This window comes from Hippoglossus stenolepis, chromosome 2 (genome assembly GCF_022539355.2).
Source record: "Hippoglossus stenolepis isolate QCI-W04-F060 chromosome 2, HSTE1.2, whole genome shotgun sequence".
In the NCBI taxonomy this organism is placed as follows: domain Eukaryota; kingdom Metazoa; phylum Chordata; class Actinopteri; order Pleuronectiformes; family Pleuronectidae; genus Hippoglossus; species Hippoglossus stenolepis.
Window position 1 is genome coordinate 14,384,260 of NC_061484.1, and position 19,085 is coordinate 14,403,344.

Here is a 19,085-nt window from a genome sequence, read left to right on the forward strand (position 1 = left end):
TAAAGGCTTTAGAACTGATATTAATAATGAACCAAAATAAATATATAGATCGATGAAGCTTACAAAGGGATTGTTTTCAATAATGCACACATATTGTGCATTTAATTACTAATTAAATGCATTGTTGACAATGATGCCTATTTTATTTTGGTTATTCATCAAAAGAATTCTCTTACTTTGATTATTAAGCAGATGGTCTCACAGGTATTGGTGTCACGCATGCATTACTAAGGTTTTTCTATAGCAAGCCCAACTTAGCATTAGAGCCATTTTTAAAAAAGTGTGTGTGAAGACATAAAGGGGGAATGATTACTGCAAGCGGATATAGATTTTATTGCACCGTGAGTCATTTCATCATATTTTTTTCTACTTTACCCTCTTTTCTACAGGTTGGGGAGAGCTTCCCAGTGCTCAGCCCAAGTCTGAGCCTGCTTGGGGAGAGCCAGCAGCTCCAACATCAAGCGTGGACAATGGTACCGCTGCCTGGGGCAAGCCCCAAAGGGGAGTAGGAGGGTGGGGAGATGGCAGTCATGAGTCCTCTGGACCCTATGGCAGGGCCAATGGGCCCCCTGTTTCTACACCCTGCAAGCCAGGTAATGTCCACAGATGAGTAAATTTATGCTGATACAGCGATTCATAATGTCAACCATAGGATAAAAGCATGGCTCGCATAGCAAGATGCAGAAACATTCATTGGTGATCACAACTTGGGGCTTACATCCCCTCTGGCTGCTTAACTACCATAGTATAGCCATACACACATATTATTGTGGTTTTATATGTGCTACTGTAAAAGACAATTTTTCAGAATCTACATAACAGACACGCATTGTAAGCTTCACTGTTAATAAGTCTTGTTATGTTAAATGGCATTCAGAAGATTGGTACAATGTAATGTTCCTTTCCTGCTTCTGCCTCTTTGCATGATAGTTACTGTAGGCATCTGTGGTTGAGATTGTGTTCAGTGTGTACAACTCCTGTAAAAGACCAACTGATGATCACTCCCAGTGTGTGTGCACACCAACACCTTTCAGTTAAGGGGACAAAAACAGGGATTTTCTTCAGACCTGTACTATAGGTGCCAATTCTGAAGATCATTGATAGTGCTAGTGTGTTGCTGAGATTAAAGCAATTCCACACCTCAGCAGGTCTTGGTTATTTGCGCTGTTGCTTTGAAATGTTGGACATGGCAGATGGATGTGTTTGGTGGGGAAGAAATGCAGTCAAATGGCAACAGTGGCACCAAGTGGTCAAGTTGAAAATTACCTGCTGCTCATGAAATAGTGAAGTGTGTTTTCCCAAAGTGCATTTCAAAACAACACACATACTGAAACTATGTATATTATTATTTTGTCCTCACTTTTTTATTCTGTGGTTGATTTCCATTTCCTAGGCCCTAAACCTATGCAAGAGGGCTGGGGAAATGGAGGAGAGGAGATGGGCATGTCTACCAGCCAGTGGGACACTGAGGAGGGGGACATGTGGAACAGCCCCACCTCCCAGGAGAGCAGCTCCTCGTGCAACTCTTGGGGCAATGGACCCAAGAAAGGCCCAAGCAAGGTCAGAAAACAATTTAGTGGCAGATGTTAATGTCGTGCATTTTGAGTCATTTGGAGGAACTTTATTGTTGGTTGAATGAATTAAAAATATTTTGCTTGTGTTTTGTCAGGGGAAGATGGGCAACAAGCCAGATGAGGCTTGGATCATGAATCGTCTCATCAAGCAGCTCACTGACATGGGCTTTCCGGTATGTTTAAAATTATTTTCAAAGATGTTCTGACACGCACACATAGCACTGACAAGCTTTTTTTTTTAGGAAGATCTCTCTTTAAGTTGTGCCACATTATACTTTTATTAAAGTATAGAATTGTCTGCAGTATATGGTAGAATCACATACCAATATATACAATACATTTTTAGGGTAATAAATCATCAAACAATATTAACAGTCGACTTAACTTGAGAAAACTGTTCAATTGTATGGACACAAATACAAACAATTAATAAGCTTGTTATCCATGTGTTCCAGAGAGACCCTGCTGAGGAGGCTTTAAAGAGCAACAACATGAACCTTGACCAGGCCATGAGTAAGTTCATCAACACAAGTTCATGATTCAACATTGTTGCTACATCTCTTCTGTGATGTAGCTGGGAATGATACCCGGTCATACACTACTCAGGAAATATAATATTTAATATATCTGAAGGAAAATGCTTTTGAATCAATTTTTAGATGAATACTTTAAAAAATTAATTGACATTTTCCTCTCTGCTCCCAGGCGCCCTGTTGGAGAAGAAGACGGACCTGGACAAGAGGGGTATGGGCATGTCTGACTACAGCAACGGCATGAACAAGCCAATGGTGTGTCGGCCCTCAGCACTCTCCAAAGACCCCTGTGACCGCACCACCTTTCTCGACAAGGTAAGAATATGAGCAGCTAACCTTTTTGTGGGTGTTTATTCATTATTTTTTTTACATTGTGACTATTTTGACATGTGTTACAAAGAAAGTTTAAGATGAGTTGTTGTGAATTACACCATCCCAAATTTGAATAATGAATTATTTCTTCACATACCTAATCATTTATGTAATTTAGTTTCTAATCTCTTTATTCTCCCATTAACCACTTATTTTGCTCTGGTCCAGGATGGAATTCTGTCAGACGACGCCTCCCCATCACCGTTTCTGCCTTCCCCCAGCCTGAAACTCCCCCTGGCCAATAGTAGCCTTCCTGGGCAGGGTCTGGGACAGGGCAACCCGGGGCTGGCCATGCAAAACTTGAACAACAGACAACAGGTAACACAGTGATACACACACACACACAGTTGTACTACAAAATGACTCAAAAACTTGTCTGTGAATCCTTTAATGTTCTGTTAATATTGAGTTTAACTGTTTAGACTGTATGAGTTATTAATAATATAGAAGCAATAATTGTCCTTCTCTCTGTTTTAATGTTTAGTACAAAACACCATTGTCATTATTTATCAAAGCTATCATTTGATTGGCCTTGCAGGATTTAAGTTTATAATATGACACATTTAATTTGTTTTACACACCTCTCTTCTCGCATGCGCTCCCAAATCTCAACTGTTCTATTGCTCACTTATGTGTGTATATGACCTTGCCTGAAGTGCCCAATGAAATGGGATAGTTGTGCTCTATCAAATATCAGCCCCAGAGGCAGCCATGGCCCAGAAAATTTGCAGCACGTCCTTGAAGCACAAACAAAGGCACTGTACGCCTGTTGTGTTTGCACTGAATCTAACAATCTCTAACGCCATCATTTGATCTGAAATGTGGATTAAGCTACTCTTTTACAGGTTAATCGTTTTGGGCCATTTGAAAAGTCACAAATAATTACAGTTTCATGTTTTAAACAACTGGCTGCTCTCACTTGGTGTTCAGTATGTGTTGTGAGACGATACACCTTGAGGGAAAATGCTTTGAAAGAGTTTTTTTTAGAGGACTGGCAATATCATTAACCTTATCAGCTTTTAAGTGCACTCCAAGTTTTATTTTCATCAAATTTTCATCAAATTTGTACTACGAAGTTGGAGGCTAAACTCTGAACCTTACTCCTGAGGTGTCGCTGTTGCTGTTCAATTGTTTAAGTTATGTGAATACACACAGAAGTTTTGATGAAGTTTCATTGTGCCCTAATTTTAGATACCCAGTGGAATGTTTGGCAGTAGTGGAGCAGCACAAACCCGGGCCATGCAGCAGCAGCAGCAACAACAACAACAGCAGCAGCAGCAGCAGTCTCCTCAGCCACCTGTGCCACCTCTCAGCTCCTCCCAGCCTAGTCTACGTGCTCAAGTGCCTCAGTTTCTCTCCCCTCAGGTAGATACACACATTATATCATTTCATTTTATCACATTTACTCATTTGACCATCAAAAGACACTTACAACTGGGGACCACACAAAAGTTTCTGTAGGTTGTAGTGTATACTAATCTGTGTGATAAGACAACGTGTGGGAGATCAGGTAAAGAAGTGCTAGTAAGGACAGGCTGTTAAAGGTGTTTGAAGAGAAGGGGCTCTCAGAAATGATGGGTCTTCAAGAGTTGGCTGATAGACTGTATTAGTTTTCCTCTAACCAGGGAACACAATTTGACAACCAAATTGTAAATAATCATTTTCAATTAGTGCATCTTTTTTCCACAACTGACCAAAGTCGGTGGCTGTTATTTGTGCTGCATTATAGCAGTGCTATGACTATAACCACTGGTTGCTTCTGATAATTATTCTCAACAATTTTTCCTCATAACACCTTGAGTGGACAAAAAGCCAATTTTAGTTTAACATAAGTAACAAAACAAAAGTAAATCAGAGTAAATATATGTAAAGATAAAAACATCTTATTTTCTGCAAAAAGTAATGTTGCTGTTAAAACCTCTTGGATGTGTAAAACCCCATCTGCAGATCCTGTCTCTTCCCTTTTCCTCTCTGCAGACATGTAGTGGTGACTAGCTTTACCTTGCCAGAAGCTGCTTTTGTGGTTGTAGTTGCTGTGATTTGCAATGACTAACTTGTCCTCTCCTGTTCCTTCCTCCCCATTCTTCCCTTCCCTCCAGGTCCAAGCACAGCTCTTGCAGTTTGCAGCAAAAAACATAGGTCTGAACCCTGCACTTTTAACCTCACCAATAAACCCTCAACAAATGACCCTGTTGTACCAACTTCAGCAACTGCAAATGGTGAGTCAACATTCCCACTGGGTATGTTGCCTGTCATGTACACAGAGATGTGTTGTGGACTTTAAAGGAGGTTCAGGAAAGGAATTGAAACCAAGCACATAATATTTGAAAGTTGAGCTAAATGGGTTTAAAATAACACAATATTAATCAGATAGAAACAGTTGACCCCTCTCTCTTTGTTTTATGTATCACTCTATTCATGTGTGTCTATTTTAATTAATATATTGTATTTTCGGTTCCCTTCATTCAGGCGTACCAGCGTTTACAAATCCAGCAGCAGATGATGCAGGCGCAGCGCAATGTTTCCGGGCCCATTAGACAACAAGAGCAGCAAGTGAGTCAACAAAAGCCCCATGCAGCGTATGATCGTAAAAGTCATGCAATTTGTGTGTGTCAACATGTGAGAACAGACAAACACTATGGTACAACACCATGTTTCTCAATAAATATTGTGAGTTTCACATGATGCCATAACAGCAGAGGGCAAACTTACTCAAACTATTTGCATGAGAACATTTTCCAACATTAGCCAACCACCTGTTTGTTCTCTTTTTCAGTGTCCTACTTTTAAGATGAGGCCTGTTAGAAGTGCTTGTTTCTCCCTTCATATTTCTCTGCATTGCCTTTTAAAAAATTCTACTTTCCACTTCATCTCTCCTTGTGCTTTGCCTTTCTTCATTTCTCTAAAACCTTTTCATCCTTTGTTTTTCCTTCATTATTATTCCACCAGCTTTGTCTCTTTATAATTTGAATTATGTTCTGCTTTCCTCTCCCTCCTTGCCAAACATTTCCTTCCTTAATACACAGTTGTGACAATCCCTCTCTTTCCTCACCCAGGTTGCACGTACAATCACCAACATGCAGCAGCAGATCCAGCAGCACCAGCGTCAGCTGTACCAGGCGCTGCTGATGAAGCAGCAGCAACTTCCCTCTCATTCCTCCTCCTCTTCCTCCTCCTCTGGTCTGCATCACCCTGGTGGCCCCACTGGAGGCCATGGCTCCGGCAAATCAAGCCTGGACCCCTTCACAAGCTCACACCAGGCTCCGGGCCTCGTCGACACACTGCACACCAAAGAGCCGCCGTCTTCGCCCAACGCCTACAGCTCCTACTCCCTTTGTAAGTCTAGGATAGGGACAGCAACAGGTTGAAAATAATCTTTTGGTGGTCACTCCTGCTCAATAAATGGGAATTTGACGAAATGTGGATTGCTTGTTGAGGGTTTTCCTTTTGAAACCCTTGAAGTAGCAACTCTGTCATGCATACATCTGTACTCATAACATACAGTGTGCCCAACCACAAGTCATACATAAATTGTGAACAATTTATTTTTGTGTCGAACAAACAACTAAAAAAGTATATAGCCATGTTTTTATGAAAATTGCTGCTTCACAAGTTCTTTCATCTTGTGAAAACATAATATCATCCTCTTACATTTTATGAATGAAGTAAAAAGACAGTTTTGTGTGTGTGTGCCCGCAGCTGGACTAAATCCAAACATGAATGTAAACTGCATGGAGGTTGGGGGTCTGTCCCTGAAGGAGCCCCCTCAGCCCCAATCCCGCCTGTCCCAGTGGACACACTCCAACTCCATGGACTCTGGCAACTCCTCAAACATGGAGAACAACCTCAATAAGCATGGTATGTTGCAGCAAAACTAAGACATGCATGCACACAAAAATGAAACATGGTTTAATATGAACATTTTTCATGACTATAGAAGTTAATTCAAATGTAATAAATTAATAAACTAATTCCCATGCCATATTAGATAATTGTACTCATTATACAGATTTCATACAGTCCCCAGCACATTTATAGTATTGTAAAGTGCTTATGATTATATAATCTATAAAATACAATTTCCAGACAAAATGCAATTTTATAATTGACTTGAAATGAGCAAATGACTCTAACTTATTGACTCCTACACTTTCCATTTCAACATTTAATTCACCATCACTTCTATAATATTCAGCCACTAATCGTTTTCATTGTCATATTTCCATGTATGGCCTTAAAAGGCACCAGAGCATCATCTTACTATAGAAATCACACCAGTGGCTTCTAACTCTTAAGTTTTCTTGAGTTTATGAGTCTTTCATTTCAGAGTCTTGCATAACAATCTGAGAAACCTGTGCAAAAACATGAACTATTTATTGTCTTTGTAAAAGTATATTAACTTAAACTGAATTTAACTAAGTCCATTATTTGTTTGTGTTCTAGGTGCCATATCTGCTGCCTCCAATCTGGGCCCCCCTGGGAAGCCCCCCCAGCTAGAGGACTCCTACAGCCCTTACAATCTTATGTCCAGCTCTGACTCCCCCACCAGCCCCCTGGTACCCCCTGACAGTTGGGGCCAGGGCAAGAGCCCCAATGAAAAGATCACCAATGGAACCAACATTAACTGGCCCCCAGGTGAGAAGATGAAATAAAAAAATACTCTACATATTTAGTAGTCAAACAGGTTTACAGTCAGTGCTACTTTCTTCTCAGCCTTCGTTCTTTTCCTGTATTAGTCAGTTCTTCCCACAGTTGGAGAATTATTTGTGATGGTCAAACCTGAAAGGGCTTAGTGTTTGGGAAGTTGCAATCAACATTGAACACTAAAAGTTGAATTTACAAGCAAAGAAATTATCATTTTGAATCAAGCAGTGGCTTAGAGGCTTGTTTATGATTGTGTGAAACTTTAAAGAAGTCATGTAATGGCAATCTTTTGTCCCTAAAAGATTTTTTTTAAAACATCTTTCATTTTTGCCGTTAGAGTTCTGCCCAGGTGTCCCATGGAAGGGCCTTCAGAACATCGACCCCGAAAATGACCCCAACATGACTCCCGGCAGCGTCCCCAGCGGTCCCACCATCAACACCAACATCCATGATGTCAACCGATACCTGCTGCGGGACAGAAATGGAGGTATGAATGACAAGAAAACTATTCAAGACATTTAGAAATTTGGACTCATCGCAGATCTGGGATAGTTTAAGTACACAGTGGAAAATAAGCAGCTTTTATTGCAGTTTAAATCAGGGTCTTTTGAACCTTACCCATCATGTAGTGCCACATTTTCCAATCCTACACATATATGCAATTACATCTTAGTTCTAGCTCTACATATTCATCGGTAACTTTGTCCTCTGACCTGTTCTGTCTTTCCACCCTCTCTCTGTGTGAAGGTAAACTCTCTGACATGAAGTCCACCTGGTCCCAAGGGCCCATCTCACAGAGCCAAGGCTCACTGTCCCATGAGCTGTGGAAAGTCCCCCAGGGGCCACGCAGCTCTGTAGCTCCTTCCAGACCCCCACCAGGCCTCACCAACAGCAAGCCCTCCTCTACCTGGGGCGGCAACTCGCTGGGCCTGGCCCAAGGCTGGAGCAGCTCCTACACCTCCGGTGAGCACTTATTTATTTTTCTCTCTTAGAAGCATATAGTTGAACTGACTGGACACTGTTTCAGTTACAAACTCTTGCACCATTCCTTCAGACTTTTAAACTGCAATTTAAAGCATAATATCCATAAAGTGTATCAAAGTCTCAGATTTCATTATGAGGTGTTTCTTACAATATAAGTCCATTAACGTATGAACTACAATTTTTGTTAAATTGATAAATTGAAGTACTTTATTATTACTGTAATGGAAAATTATACCTTTATACTATACTTTATATTATCTCTGTTCATGTATACCATTTCTGCTTGTGTAACTGCCAAGATGAGCTTTGGTGACCTGCCTCACAGCAGATGCACTGGGTATCAGTCTTCCAGGGAAAGTCAGAGCCACAAATTTGAACTAACTAATTGCCTCCTCCACGAGGACCTTGAAAAAGGCCGCTGTTTTGTGTCTTATCTCCTGGGATTTTACTTTTCACTTGGTTCGCACACACACATCTGCTATTCACACACACGTACATCACCCTCTCACCAAATCTGCATAAAAGCCCATGCCTGTGAATGTTTTCTTAGTCATTCCCTCTGCAGAATGCTCTTTGCATGCTGTGAAAAAGTTTTTCAACAAATTCTTTCATATAAGGCAGATTCCACCAAAAGTAAAATCACGGATAGCAGTCTTGTTTTGATGCTCTTCACTCTCAGCAAACATTGATATAACTGTTGATGCGTAGGTGTGGTGTAGTTCACAGCTGCGAGTGTGCTATCGCTGCACTCGCTCTGTCAGTGTTTGCTGAACACACCCTGCTAAACTGACATCTTGAGGTTTACCGGCTCTGCGAAAAGCCACATTTTAAACATCATATATGTGACCTTATTTTGACACTTCTATTTTCACAGGAGATGGAGAACTTTCAGTAATGCAGATAGTAATTGTGTGTGCACTTAAATAACAGTGGGGAGAAGGTATCGTGGATTCCTCTGATGTCAAACTCTTATGCGCAGAGGTTCACGCCCTAAAGAGAGCGTGGCAGTGGCTTATAAAGATCTAATACACATAATTAGATAGTAAATTGCATTTTTAAATACATGTTTCCCTTAGAATTAGATTACATTATAAGGCCACTATCACATGAAATCAGCTTCTTGTCTCATTGCTTTTGAAAAGATGAATGTCATGTAAAAATAATAGCTCACAATAACACTTTTTGTTCTGTTTTACTTTACATTTTATTGAACTGAGTCTTCATTTCTCTTACAGAGGGAACCACCTGGAGTACTGACAGCCCCGCCAGGACAAGCAGCTGGCTGGTGCTGAGGAATCTCACTCCACAAGTATGTACTCTCTAATTCTAATTCTTGTTTAATTTAACAATTGTATGATGAGCAGAATTGGCATGTAAATATGATGAATTCCAAGATATATCTGGTCATGAATCAATGTAAAATAAAAAAATAAAAAACAGAACAATGATTCATCAATGATTCATCTGATGGCTGTTTGAAAGTTAAACGAACATGATTTTCTGCTGCTATTGTTCCTTTGACTAAGTGGCTTGTGTTATTGATTTCTGAAGTCAAAAAAAGTGACTGAAGTGAGCTTAATAGAGGGTGGACAGTGATTAAGAGAAAATGAAGAGTGACTGAAAATCAAGTGTAAAATTGATGAATAAACCTTGTTGTTAGTACTTTATTTTTTTATATACATTCTTTTTTCTCCTGTGCTCCAGATTGATGGTTCAACTCTGCGGACCCTGTGCATGCAGCACGGCCCCCTGATCACATTCCACCTCAACCTGACCCAGGGAAACGCCGTGGTACGCTACAGCTCCAAGGATGAGGCCGCCAAGGCCCAGAAGTCTCTGCACATGTAAGACACAGCAAAGTCTCTCATCAACCACACCGGGTTTTGTTATGTTGAAATGAAATGTTTTTTTGCACTTCCTTTGCTTTTCACTTACCCCTTTCTTTTTTATATTAAAGTGATTGAGCTTTAACTGAGGAAACCCATAGTTCCTTCCTTCTTATTGGTGGCAGAGTACAACTTTTTGGAGAAGCACACAATTTTGTATCTGTGCAGTCACGAGGAAAGTACGTGGGGAGTCACACTGTAGTCAGCTGTATTGTAAGATTACAGCGATTTTTGTAGTCATGCAAGTGAAATAGGAGAAGTGACCAGTCCAAAGGACTGGTCACTTTATAATTGTCTAAAATTTGTCCCATAATTTTGTTTTCCTGAGGGTTTGTACTGGTTGTCATGGAAACAAAATACAAGATGTGTGACCTACTTTTCATTACCAGCTGCACGCAAATGTGGTTACAGCAGCGCACGAAAAAGCATAATGGCACAATCAAGCCCTAAATGAGCACTACAGTTTGTTAAAAAAAAGTGTCAGGTGTATCCTGGCCCATTTTTATACAAAGATGACATTTCCAAAACATAAAATATTATTAGTTCCTTATTTCTGTTTTGCTTTTCACCGTAAGACTAACTGTTTCCTCTTTTGTTCCTTGTAAGGTGCGTGCTTGGAAACACCACTATCCTTGCGGAGTTTGCCGGCGAGGAGGAGGTGAACCGCTTCTTTGCACAAGGTCAGTCACTAGCGGCAAACACCACTAGCTGGCAGACCAACCCGGGAACCAATCAAAACCGAATGGGCGGAGCACCGCAGTCCCACTCCATTGGCCAGTGGAGCAGCGGTGGCAGCAAGGCCAGCGGCAACGATCTGCTGTGGGGCGGGGTGCCTCACTACTCCAGCCTTTGGGGACCGCCGAGCGGAGAGGACCCCCGCGTGATCGGGAGCCCTACCTCCATCAACACCCTGCTGCCTGGAGATCTACTGAGTGGGGAGTCCATGTAGGATGATGCCACGATACACTAACCGACCGACCACCGTGTCATGTAAGCCAATCGGTGGTGGGTGAGGTGGCAAAAAAATACAAAACAAACAAAAAAATTTGTGAACAGGAGCAAAACCCAAGCAAATCATGTGGCGATAATCAGTATCAATTTGAACTGTTTTGAACTGTGAATTGTGATTCAGAAGGAAGGGGGTCCCTACCACAGACTGCAGACTCCACTCCTTCTGTTTTACTTTTATCCTTCTTTTTTTATTTCTTTTCTTTTTTTTATGGAAAGACGGCAAGTTGTTTTCCTTTTGGTATTTTTGAAATGCGTCATATAAAACAAACTGAAATGAGACACAACACAAAGAAACCTTTTAAGTATTTTTAGTTTTTCCATAAGTATACATGACATTCTGTGTGAAGTGTTTTTAGGAGAAGCAATCAAAGCTGCCATCTGAGACTTTCCTTTTCCCTCCAAAAAAAGAAAACAAATCATCCCAAAATAAGACTTAAAACGACCATTCCCAACATGTCCATGGCCAATGATGTGGTTCGAAGACCTTTACTAGTTGTGTTAACGTTGTTTTCTCAGCACTAATATTAGCCTTAAGTGCTCTCTGGCCCAGGTCCTTCCCATGTTTGTTTTGTAACTGAAGAAATAGCTGAAATCTTGCACAGTTTCACCTCTGAGCCAGCAAGTGGTACAGGACACAATTGGTGACCAACTGTCACTGGGCAGTTAGAAGGCCTGGCCATGTGACTGGCCCTGCCAATCATCAGCTTAATGATTTTAATTTGTCTTCTCAAAGGAATTGCTCAGCTATTAAATGTTCTTTTTTTTTTTATTAGGTTTAGACCCAAGCGCATTTTTGATATCTGTCCCAACATATAAGCTGAGAGAAGATTATTCGTCAACCTTGTCTCTGTTTTCGTACATGACCTGTGTATGTCCGGTGGTGTCTGCGAGCCCAGATCCTTCTGGTCACCTTCAACTTGGAACTCACTGGTGCTTTGTTGAATTTTCAATTATCCAGTTTGTTATGAAGCCCAGTGGTCTGAATGATCAGCAAGTTTTTTGGGGAAAAAAAATATACAATTTCACATTCATGACAGTTCATTGTGCAATATACATGATAGACTTTTCTTCCGTCCATACTCGATGTCCACCGGAGCTGGTTTCTCTTATATTTTTTATTTTCTTTTTTTGATTGTTGCTGATTGCAGCAAAAGACTTTGGAACTCAAAAAGAAATTACCACCTTACCCCCTTTTCACAACTTGGATTCCCTCCAGGCTGCCAATCCCCCTGATACTGTTGGGTAAACTCTGCAAAGAGGAAGAAGCAACTTTTGAACTGTGCATACAGCAAACTGTACTGAAGAGTGAAACTGGGTACACACACATGCATTCTTCCTCTCTGCGTGCCACAGCCACACCCAACAGAGACTGAATCTACAGTGGGATTGGATGGTTCTGGGTATCTGGCACAATACCAAATAAGAGGGGTTTCTCCTAATGCAGTAAACCTACGAGTGTTCCTTGCGTTTGGTACTGTATAAACAGAAGAGACTAAGACTTTTATAAATTCAAAGGGTTTTATCATAGCACTTATGAAGAGCAAATCGCTTCAACTGCAATCCAATAAATCAAAAGAAGGAGCAGCAAAAACATAGAAAACAACAAAAAAAACCTGCTCTTTTATGTACTGTATCAACTTCTTGGAAATGTGTCTGGCGTTGTTCCTCTGGTAGCAGGATGAAGGGAAACAGAACTGAAATGTACCATTGGACTTTTGGGGAGGGGGGGGAAACTGCAGTCTACGATCCCCCCCTCTTTGAACTTTATCAAAGTGAATATCACTGTTACTCCAAATGTTTTCGCCTTGTTCTGTTTGGAGACACTAGACATGCAACGTCAGCTGTCTCTCGACGCCTGCTGGCCCGTCAAGCCAGTCGGTCGGTGGATGAGTCCGAGTGGGGTGGGGAGGTGGAGTGTCCACTGAGTGCCTCTATGTTGTGGTCCTCTGGGTGTCAAGCGGCAGCCCCACTTCCTCCCGGGCTCCACTTGACCAGCCCTCAGTCTGGCAAGAAAGCGGCTCCTCCAAGGCTCGGCCAATCACGGCTCTCTGCCACACACACACACACGTGCAGCATCTCCAACGGGGGCCCGCCACCACTCAACCCTGCTGTCATCCTGCCCTCCCCCCTCATCTCTCAGTTCTTTGACACAAAGATCACTTTAGCTGGAAGATGTAATAGTCATATTTCTGGAATTTTTGCCAGTGTACTCTTTTTTTGAAAAAAAAGGATGATTTGACTTTGTTTCCAATGTGTTCTATTGTTATTTTTTTTTGTCTAAATGCAGTGGTCTACAATATACTGGCTGCTGACTAGCCCTTCACTGTTCATATGCAGAAACACTTTGGTCAGAGGTGCCTCTGTATGTTCATCCTGTGTATTGAATGCAAAACGAGGATCAATACTACAGACCGTTATTGATTGTCTATTAATTTTTTTTAAACTGATCATGCTTTTGTGTTGGACAGTATTCTGTAGTACTTCCAGGTAGTACCTTGAGATGTGTAAAAAAGAAAAAAGAAAAAAAAGGGTTGTGGGTGTTTGTCGCTCCAAGCTGCTCCGCCTGTCCGCAGGCTGTCCCCCCTTACCCTTTGCCTAGCTGCTACGCTATAACCTCCTCACCTCCACCACCTCAACCAGACCCAGTAGCCCTCCCCCCTGACCAGGCACCAACAGGCCCTCGTATCTGTTTCTATGCAAAAGACTAGAGGCTGGGGCCCTTTACAGCACGCCAAACCCGACTCTGGAATGAGCTTGGCAAACCCTGACACTTGTCCCCGGTGTGCTCCTGTAAGCACTTCGGAATGGCCACCGTTTCTGTAAAGTCAGGCAAAGCCACCAGAACACTGTCGTATACTTAAAGTCCGAACACTTTTATCAAAAGGTCGAACTTTCTCTCTGCGCTGAAGACACTTCTGTCCAGCTTGATCTCAGGGTTGGGGAGTTGATGATACCAAGCACGAGATGCAGCTCTCCGTATCTGTCCTTTCTACTGTGAGAGCGAAGTCTTAGATTTAAAGGCCATCTGCGCAACAATCTGTACAGACCTCATGCCTCGAACTTAATCCTAATTGGAGGAGAAAAGGCTTGTATTCAATCCTTTTCTCGAAAGGTGGCCTACAGTTACTGTTTGGAGGCCTATTATTGCATGTAAAAGATGCCAATGTAACGTGCCAATATAAATTTGCTGTGTCATACCGTGTCTTTGTAGACAGCACTTCTGTTCCCTACTCGGAGGAGCTTTGATAACCTTTGCGGAGGGTGCAGCGGGGGACAGGAGGGAACAAACAAATGGGCGGCAGCATCACACCCTGAAATGACTGAGATTTTTTTTTTTATGCTTTTGTGGGGAACGCCCCATGCTAAGGAGAAAGTCTACTCAGTTGGGGGTTCCAGTTTGCTACAGTGCACAGTTGCTGATGGGTAATCCCGGGTACATATTTTTTTAAAACCAAAAATGAAATCGCATTTTAACGTCATTTTTATGAAGTTTGACATAAAAATCTTAAAAATGCTAAAAAATCTAAATGAAAAAAAAAAGATCTATAATATGTTAAAGCTCTGCACTTATAGCTGAAACGTCTCCGGCCATCAGCTTCTACTACCACCATCTAAAAGGGGTAGACTAGTGGCCGGGGTGCCTTTTTTGTGGATGCTGTATTTATCTCGTTTTTATGTTTGTGTCCTGCTCAAAGTGGGGCCCACTGAACTGTACATTTCCACAGACCCAGATGGCTTGGGCCCACTGCATCAGCCTCGACTCCCCTCACTCTGCATCAGCAAGAGGGGAGGGGGCACATTTCAAGAGGTACAAAGTCTTAAAAATCATTTAAAGAAAAAAAATGTTTAAAAATGTAAAAAAAAAAATAACAAGAAAACGGGAAAAGGCTACCTTTCAGGACTTGCAGTCCTGCAGCACACAAGCAAAAATCACTATTGCCTGTTTCTGTAACTGCCTTGATCCAAGCTCAGACAGACCCAATAGCCGAGGACCTCCCAGCATCCTGTACTAACTGGAGAACCCTGACAGTGAAGGGGGTTTCCCATGCTGCACCAGCATCGAGAGGGTCTCCTCTCTACAGCTCTGTTCTAGATAACAGTATATAATGTATGTATACACTACATATATGTATATGTATATACTGTGAGTGTGGTGTGTAGTATCACCTCTTCTGACTTCTTGGATCGTAACCTCTGAAACTTTTCGTTTTTGTTTGAAAAGGTCTTGGTTTGATACACCTGAAAATGAGCAATATGTATTTTCCCCGCAAATAAGTGACACAAAGGAAAGAATTAGGGTCGGGTGTAAACAGATACTTGATTGATTGAAAGCTGCGTCGTTGTTCCACGGAGTTGGATATGCACGTTCTGGTTTTGATGACATAATACAGTACTTTGAAGTGCTCGTACTGTATATATGTGTTTGTTAGTTAGCCCAACCTGAATCCCCTGGTTTGATGCATATTTTACCCAGTTGATGAGGGAAAAAAAAAAATCACAAACATATCAAAACAAAACATCGAACACAAATACTTGAATCATGGAGCGCCAATAACGTAATGTGAAGTCAGTAATTCTTTTTTTTTTGTTCTCTCCGTCTGACAGGTACACTTAGGGGCTTTTTAGAGAATATCAAAAATGTATTGCATTAAGTTACGAATACAAAATCTCTGAAAAAAAAAAATGCAAAAGTCATCTTAGATGTGTGCTTGAAAGTCAGATGTTTGTATGAATGTGTGCGCACAAGACCGTGCGTACAGGGCACATGGCCTGCTGTTATGTTCCACTCAGTATGTTATATTTTGTCTGTTTTTATCTTTTCATTTGTGTCGTTACTTTGTCAAAAACTATTCTGATAGACGTTATCTTCTAACGTTGCACTGAGTGTCTTCTACCCCTCACTCAGCTAATCGTAGGTAAACGAGTCTAAGTACGGAGGGGAGATGGTGACAATTCACGTGTACATGTTTACTCAAGGACTTAATGGATTTTTTTGATTCTATCTGTAAAAAGTTTATCTACCTTATAGTGGCTTTTATTGTGGAATAATCCAGTACAAGGGTTATCATTGAGTATTGCACCATTTTGTTCCAGTTATACAATAAAAATAAGAAAAAAACAGAAAAGAGAAAAAAAACTACAAAAAAAAGGACAAAAACTTAAAAATGGGGAAAAAACAAAGAACTGTTGCCATAGATAGCTGTAGAAGGACTAGTAATCCCTATGTTAACTTCATGTGGAAATGGAAAAGGGATAAATGTGTGGGAGGTGAGTTTGTTACAAGACTCATTTCAGAGGTGCCTATCTTTTCTGTTCTCGTTTTTTTGCAAAAGCCACTTGTCGTTTACAAGCATTTCATGTGTCTGAAGTTCAAGGAAATAGAAATTTATAAACAGGAATGTTGTGTGAAAAACAAATGAAAAAAGAAAAAGGACAAATTTCATCTACCATCAAATATGGACATGAAAAAACCTTGCAAAATGAAGATTTATGCTACTTTTCAGAACTCTGGGATTGATCAGTGTTGTGTCATAATTCAGTTTTTGATTTCTCTTTTTTTTTTCGATGTGGACAGACTATCTCTGTGTGTGTTGAGTTGTGATTTTATGTTTCCTGTAGGCGACGCCGTTTGCTTACGATCTTGCACACTCATTAAAAAAGATGTGGATTTTGTCTCAGGAAGGCCAGGGTTCCAGATCCCAACTCCCATCATTTATAAGTTTGTATGAAAAAAGAAAAAAACAAGCAACTGAAAACAATTCAACTCCAAGCAAAGCACTGAAGGTTTAACAGAATATAGAGAACCATTGTTTCTTTAAAACAACAACAAAAAGATGTTCGTAGCAAGTTACATATTTACCAAATAAGACTGAGAATCAACTTTGAAAAAAGTGGAGTGCTTTACATGTGAAATCTAAGTAGAAATTGCTTTACATTTAAACAACGATCAATGTTTTGATTGTCAAAAAGACAGAAGATGCATTTGTATGTTTTGATGCTGTACTTTTACTTTTCCATCTCGTAGTTCAGGAGCATCGTGCAAGAAGTATTTCTTTCTTTTTTGAATCATCTCTCCTCTCTGTTAACACGTCTGCTGCTGTGACAGGTCTCCAGCAGTGGAGAGGTTGAAAGTGGAGGAATGAAGCTTTTTGTTTCGTTTTTTAAAGGATCATGATCTATGCACAAGTGGGAGGGAAGAGTCCAAACCCCTGCAACTGTGACGCAGGCGTTTGTCGACTCAGACTCTGGGGTTCAGGGTTTGATGTTAAGGTTGTTCTTTCTTTTTCTCTCTTGCTCAGATTTCCTCCCCCTTCCTCCTTTTATCATCGCCATCATCTAATGTTTTTAGCAAAACTTTACATTGCGTCGTCATGCTGTGTAATCCTTAACCAATGAGCGCTTATCCTTCTGCTAAAGCACTGTGGGTTGTACTGAAAAAAAAGCCCATGACTTTTAAAGGCTGTCTGTTTTTTAAGGGAGGGAGGGTGGGTGAGGCAATTGGGGTGGGGGGGGTGTAATTTGCCTTTGCCTTTCTCTTTATTTTGACAAAAAAACATTAAGGAAAAATGTCTGTAACTGAAATACAAAGTTGTGGCTTTTAATGTTGTTCTTTTTTCTCCTCATAGAATGTGATTGTTAAGGACATGCACCGGAAAAAATGTCTCCATTGATTATGGAGCTTCTTTCGGACTATATTAATAAAGTACAACATTTTCTTGGCTGTTACCTGGTGTCATGCTTTTTGTTTTATGACTTAGAACTATTCCAAAATAATTGGATTATTTTAATGCATACATCATTTGCTGGTGCATTTTAAAACTAGAATTAGTTGTAGGCCTCTGCTAACCGGAGCAATTTCCATGTAAACATTTCTACATGTTTTCTTTTTCCAAATTCATATAAGGTCACTGTGACCTTTGACCACCAACATCTTATCACTTCATCTTTGAGTCCAAGTGAGGACTGATCAAAAGTTAAATAAATTCCCTCAAGTGGGTGTTGAGGTATCACATTCAGGCCAATAACAGCCACCTTGGCCTTTGACCACCAAAGTCATTAAGCTAATCAGTGAGTCCAAGTTAATGTTTGTGCCAAATTTGAACTAATTCCCTTGAGATGTTACATTCACTGTGAAGGTCTCGCTAGCGTGGACGCTAGCTATCCAACCAGCTTAACACTCTCAAAAGAACTCCACGTCAGAGATGTCAACTTTAACGAAGTTTTAATGAGTTGGTGAAAAAACGATGCGTTAGCCCGCAGAAGAATAACACAACTAAAGTAACCCTGAATTACTTCCGGGAGAACTGCCCCAAGGGGGTGTTGTATAACTACACAGAATATACATTTGAGGGACAAAACACTCCCCGTCTGGGGTCTTTAAAGATCCCATATCATTTAACAAGAGTCCGTTTTTGGAGACAGAAGCAGAACCACTTCTGTAACGGGACGAGAAAAAGTCTTTTTAGTTCCGTCCTTGAAGACCTCAACCTCTACTCTCCGAACTAGTCCATCCCTGCCTGGAAAAGTCTTTGTGATGATGGCCATGGGCCATTCGTTTCTCCGAGCCTGATTGTCTTTCAAGGGAACAACGTCCCCGTCTTGAAGGTTTGACCTTTCCGACTGCCACTTGTGACGAAACTGCAGGGTCTTGAGGTATTCACATCTCCACCTACTCCAAAAGGTGTCGGCCAGGTTTTGAACTTGCTTCCACTGCTCTTTAAAGAGGTCCGCTCCTTTAAAGTCACCTGGAGGAGGTGGTGTAGAGACCGGTTTGAGGGTCAGAAGCATTGCTGGGGTGAGGATGAGAGGTGATTCTGGATCCGATGATACTGGAATGAGTGGTCTTGCGTTCATGATCGCTGCCACCTCGGCCATGAGTGTTACCAGGACTTCATACGTCAGACATGACTTTTTGTGTTCAAGCAGCATGCAGTCCAGAATGCGACGGGCGATTCCGATCATCCGTTCCCATACGCCACCCATGTGGGACGCATGTGGCGGGTTGAACACCCAGGTGCAGTTCTGCGTACTCAAGTACTTCTCCATGTTCTTGAAGCTCAGATTTGTAGTGTTCATCTCTA

General features: G+C 41.2%; 1 protein-coding gene across 3 annotated transcripts in view; it reads left to right on the plus strand.

The window, feature by feature from the left end:
* tnrc6c2 (trinucleotide repeat containing adaptor 6C2) overlaps positions 1 to 17,161 on the plus strand; it is a 49,461-nt gene extending 32,300 nt beyond the window's left edge. For all 3 annotated transcript variants that reach the window (XM_047344431.1, XM_047344430.1, XM_047344432.1), the window contains 17 exons: positions 390 to 593; positions 1,394 to 1,560; positions 1,670 to 1,747; positions 2,030 to 2,087; positions 2,280 to 2,422; positions 2,648 to 2,797; positions 3,671 to 3,844; positions 4,579 to 4,698; positions 4,949 to 5,032; positions 5,536 to 5,815; positions 6,179 to 6,337; positions 6,923 to 7,114; positions 7,461 to 7,610; positions 7,871 to 8,086; positions 9,343 to 9,416; positions 9,812 to 9,951; positions 10,600 to 17,161. In XM_047344431.1, the coding sequence (XP_047200387.1) occupies positions 390 to 593; positions 1,394 to 1,560; positions 1,670 to 1,747; positions 2,030 to 2,087; positions 2,280 to 2,422; positions 2,648 to 2,797; positions 3,671 to 3,844; positions 4,579 to 4,698; positions 4,949 to 5,032; positions 5,536 to 5,815; positions 6,179 to 6,337; positions 6,923 to 7,114; positions 7,461 to 7,610; positions 7,871 to 8,086; positions 9,343 to 9,416; positions 9,812 to 9,951; positions 10,600 to 10,942 (2,732 nt within the window). In that variant the 3' untranslated portion in view covers positions 10,943 to 17,161. The remainder of the gene's footprint in view (positions 1 to 389; positions 594 to 1,393; positions 1,561 to 1,669; positions 1,748 to 2,029; positions 2,088 to 2,279; positions 2,423 to 2,647; positions 2,798 to 3,670; positions 3,845 to 4,578; positions 4,699 to 4,948; positions 5,033 to 5,535; positions 5,816 to 6,178; positions 6,338 to 6,922; positions 7,115 to 7,460; positions 7,611 to 7,870; positions 8,087 to 9,342; positions 9,417 to 9,811; positions 9,952 to 10,599) is intronic.
* Positions 17,162 to 19,085: the final 1,924 nt, after the last annotated feature.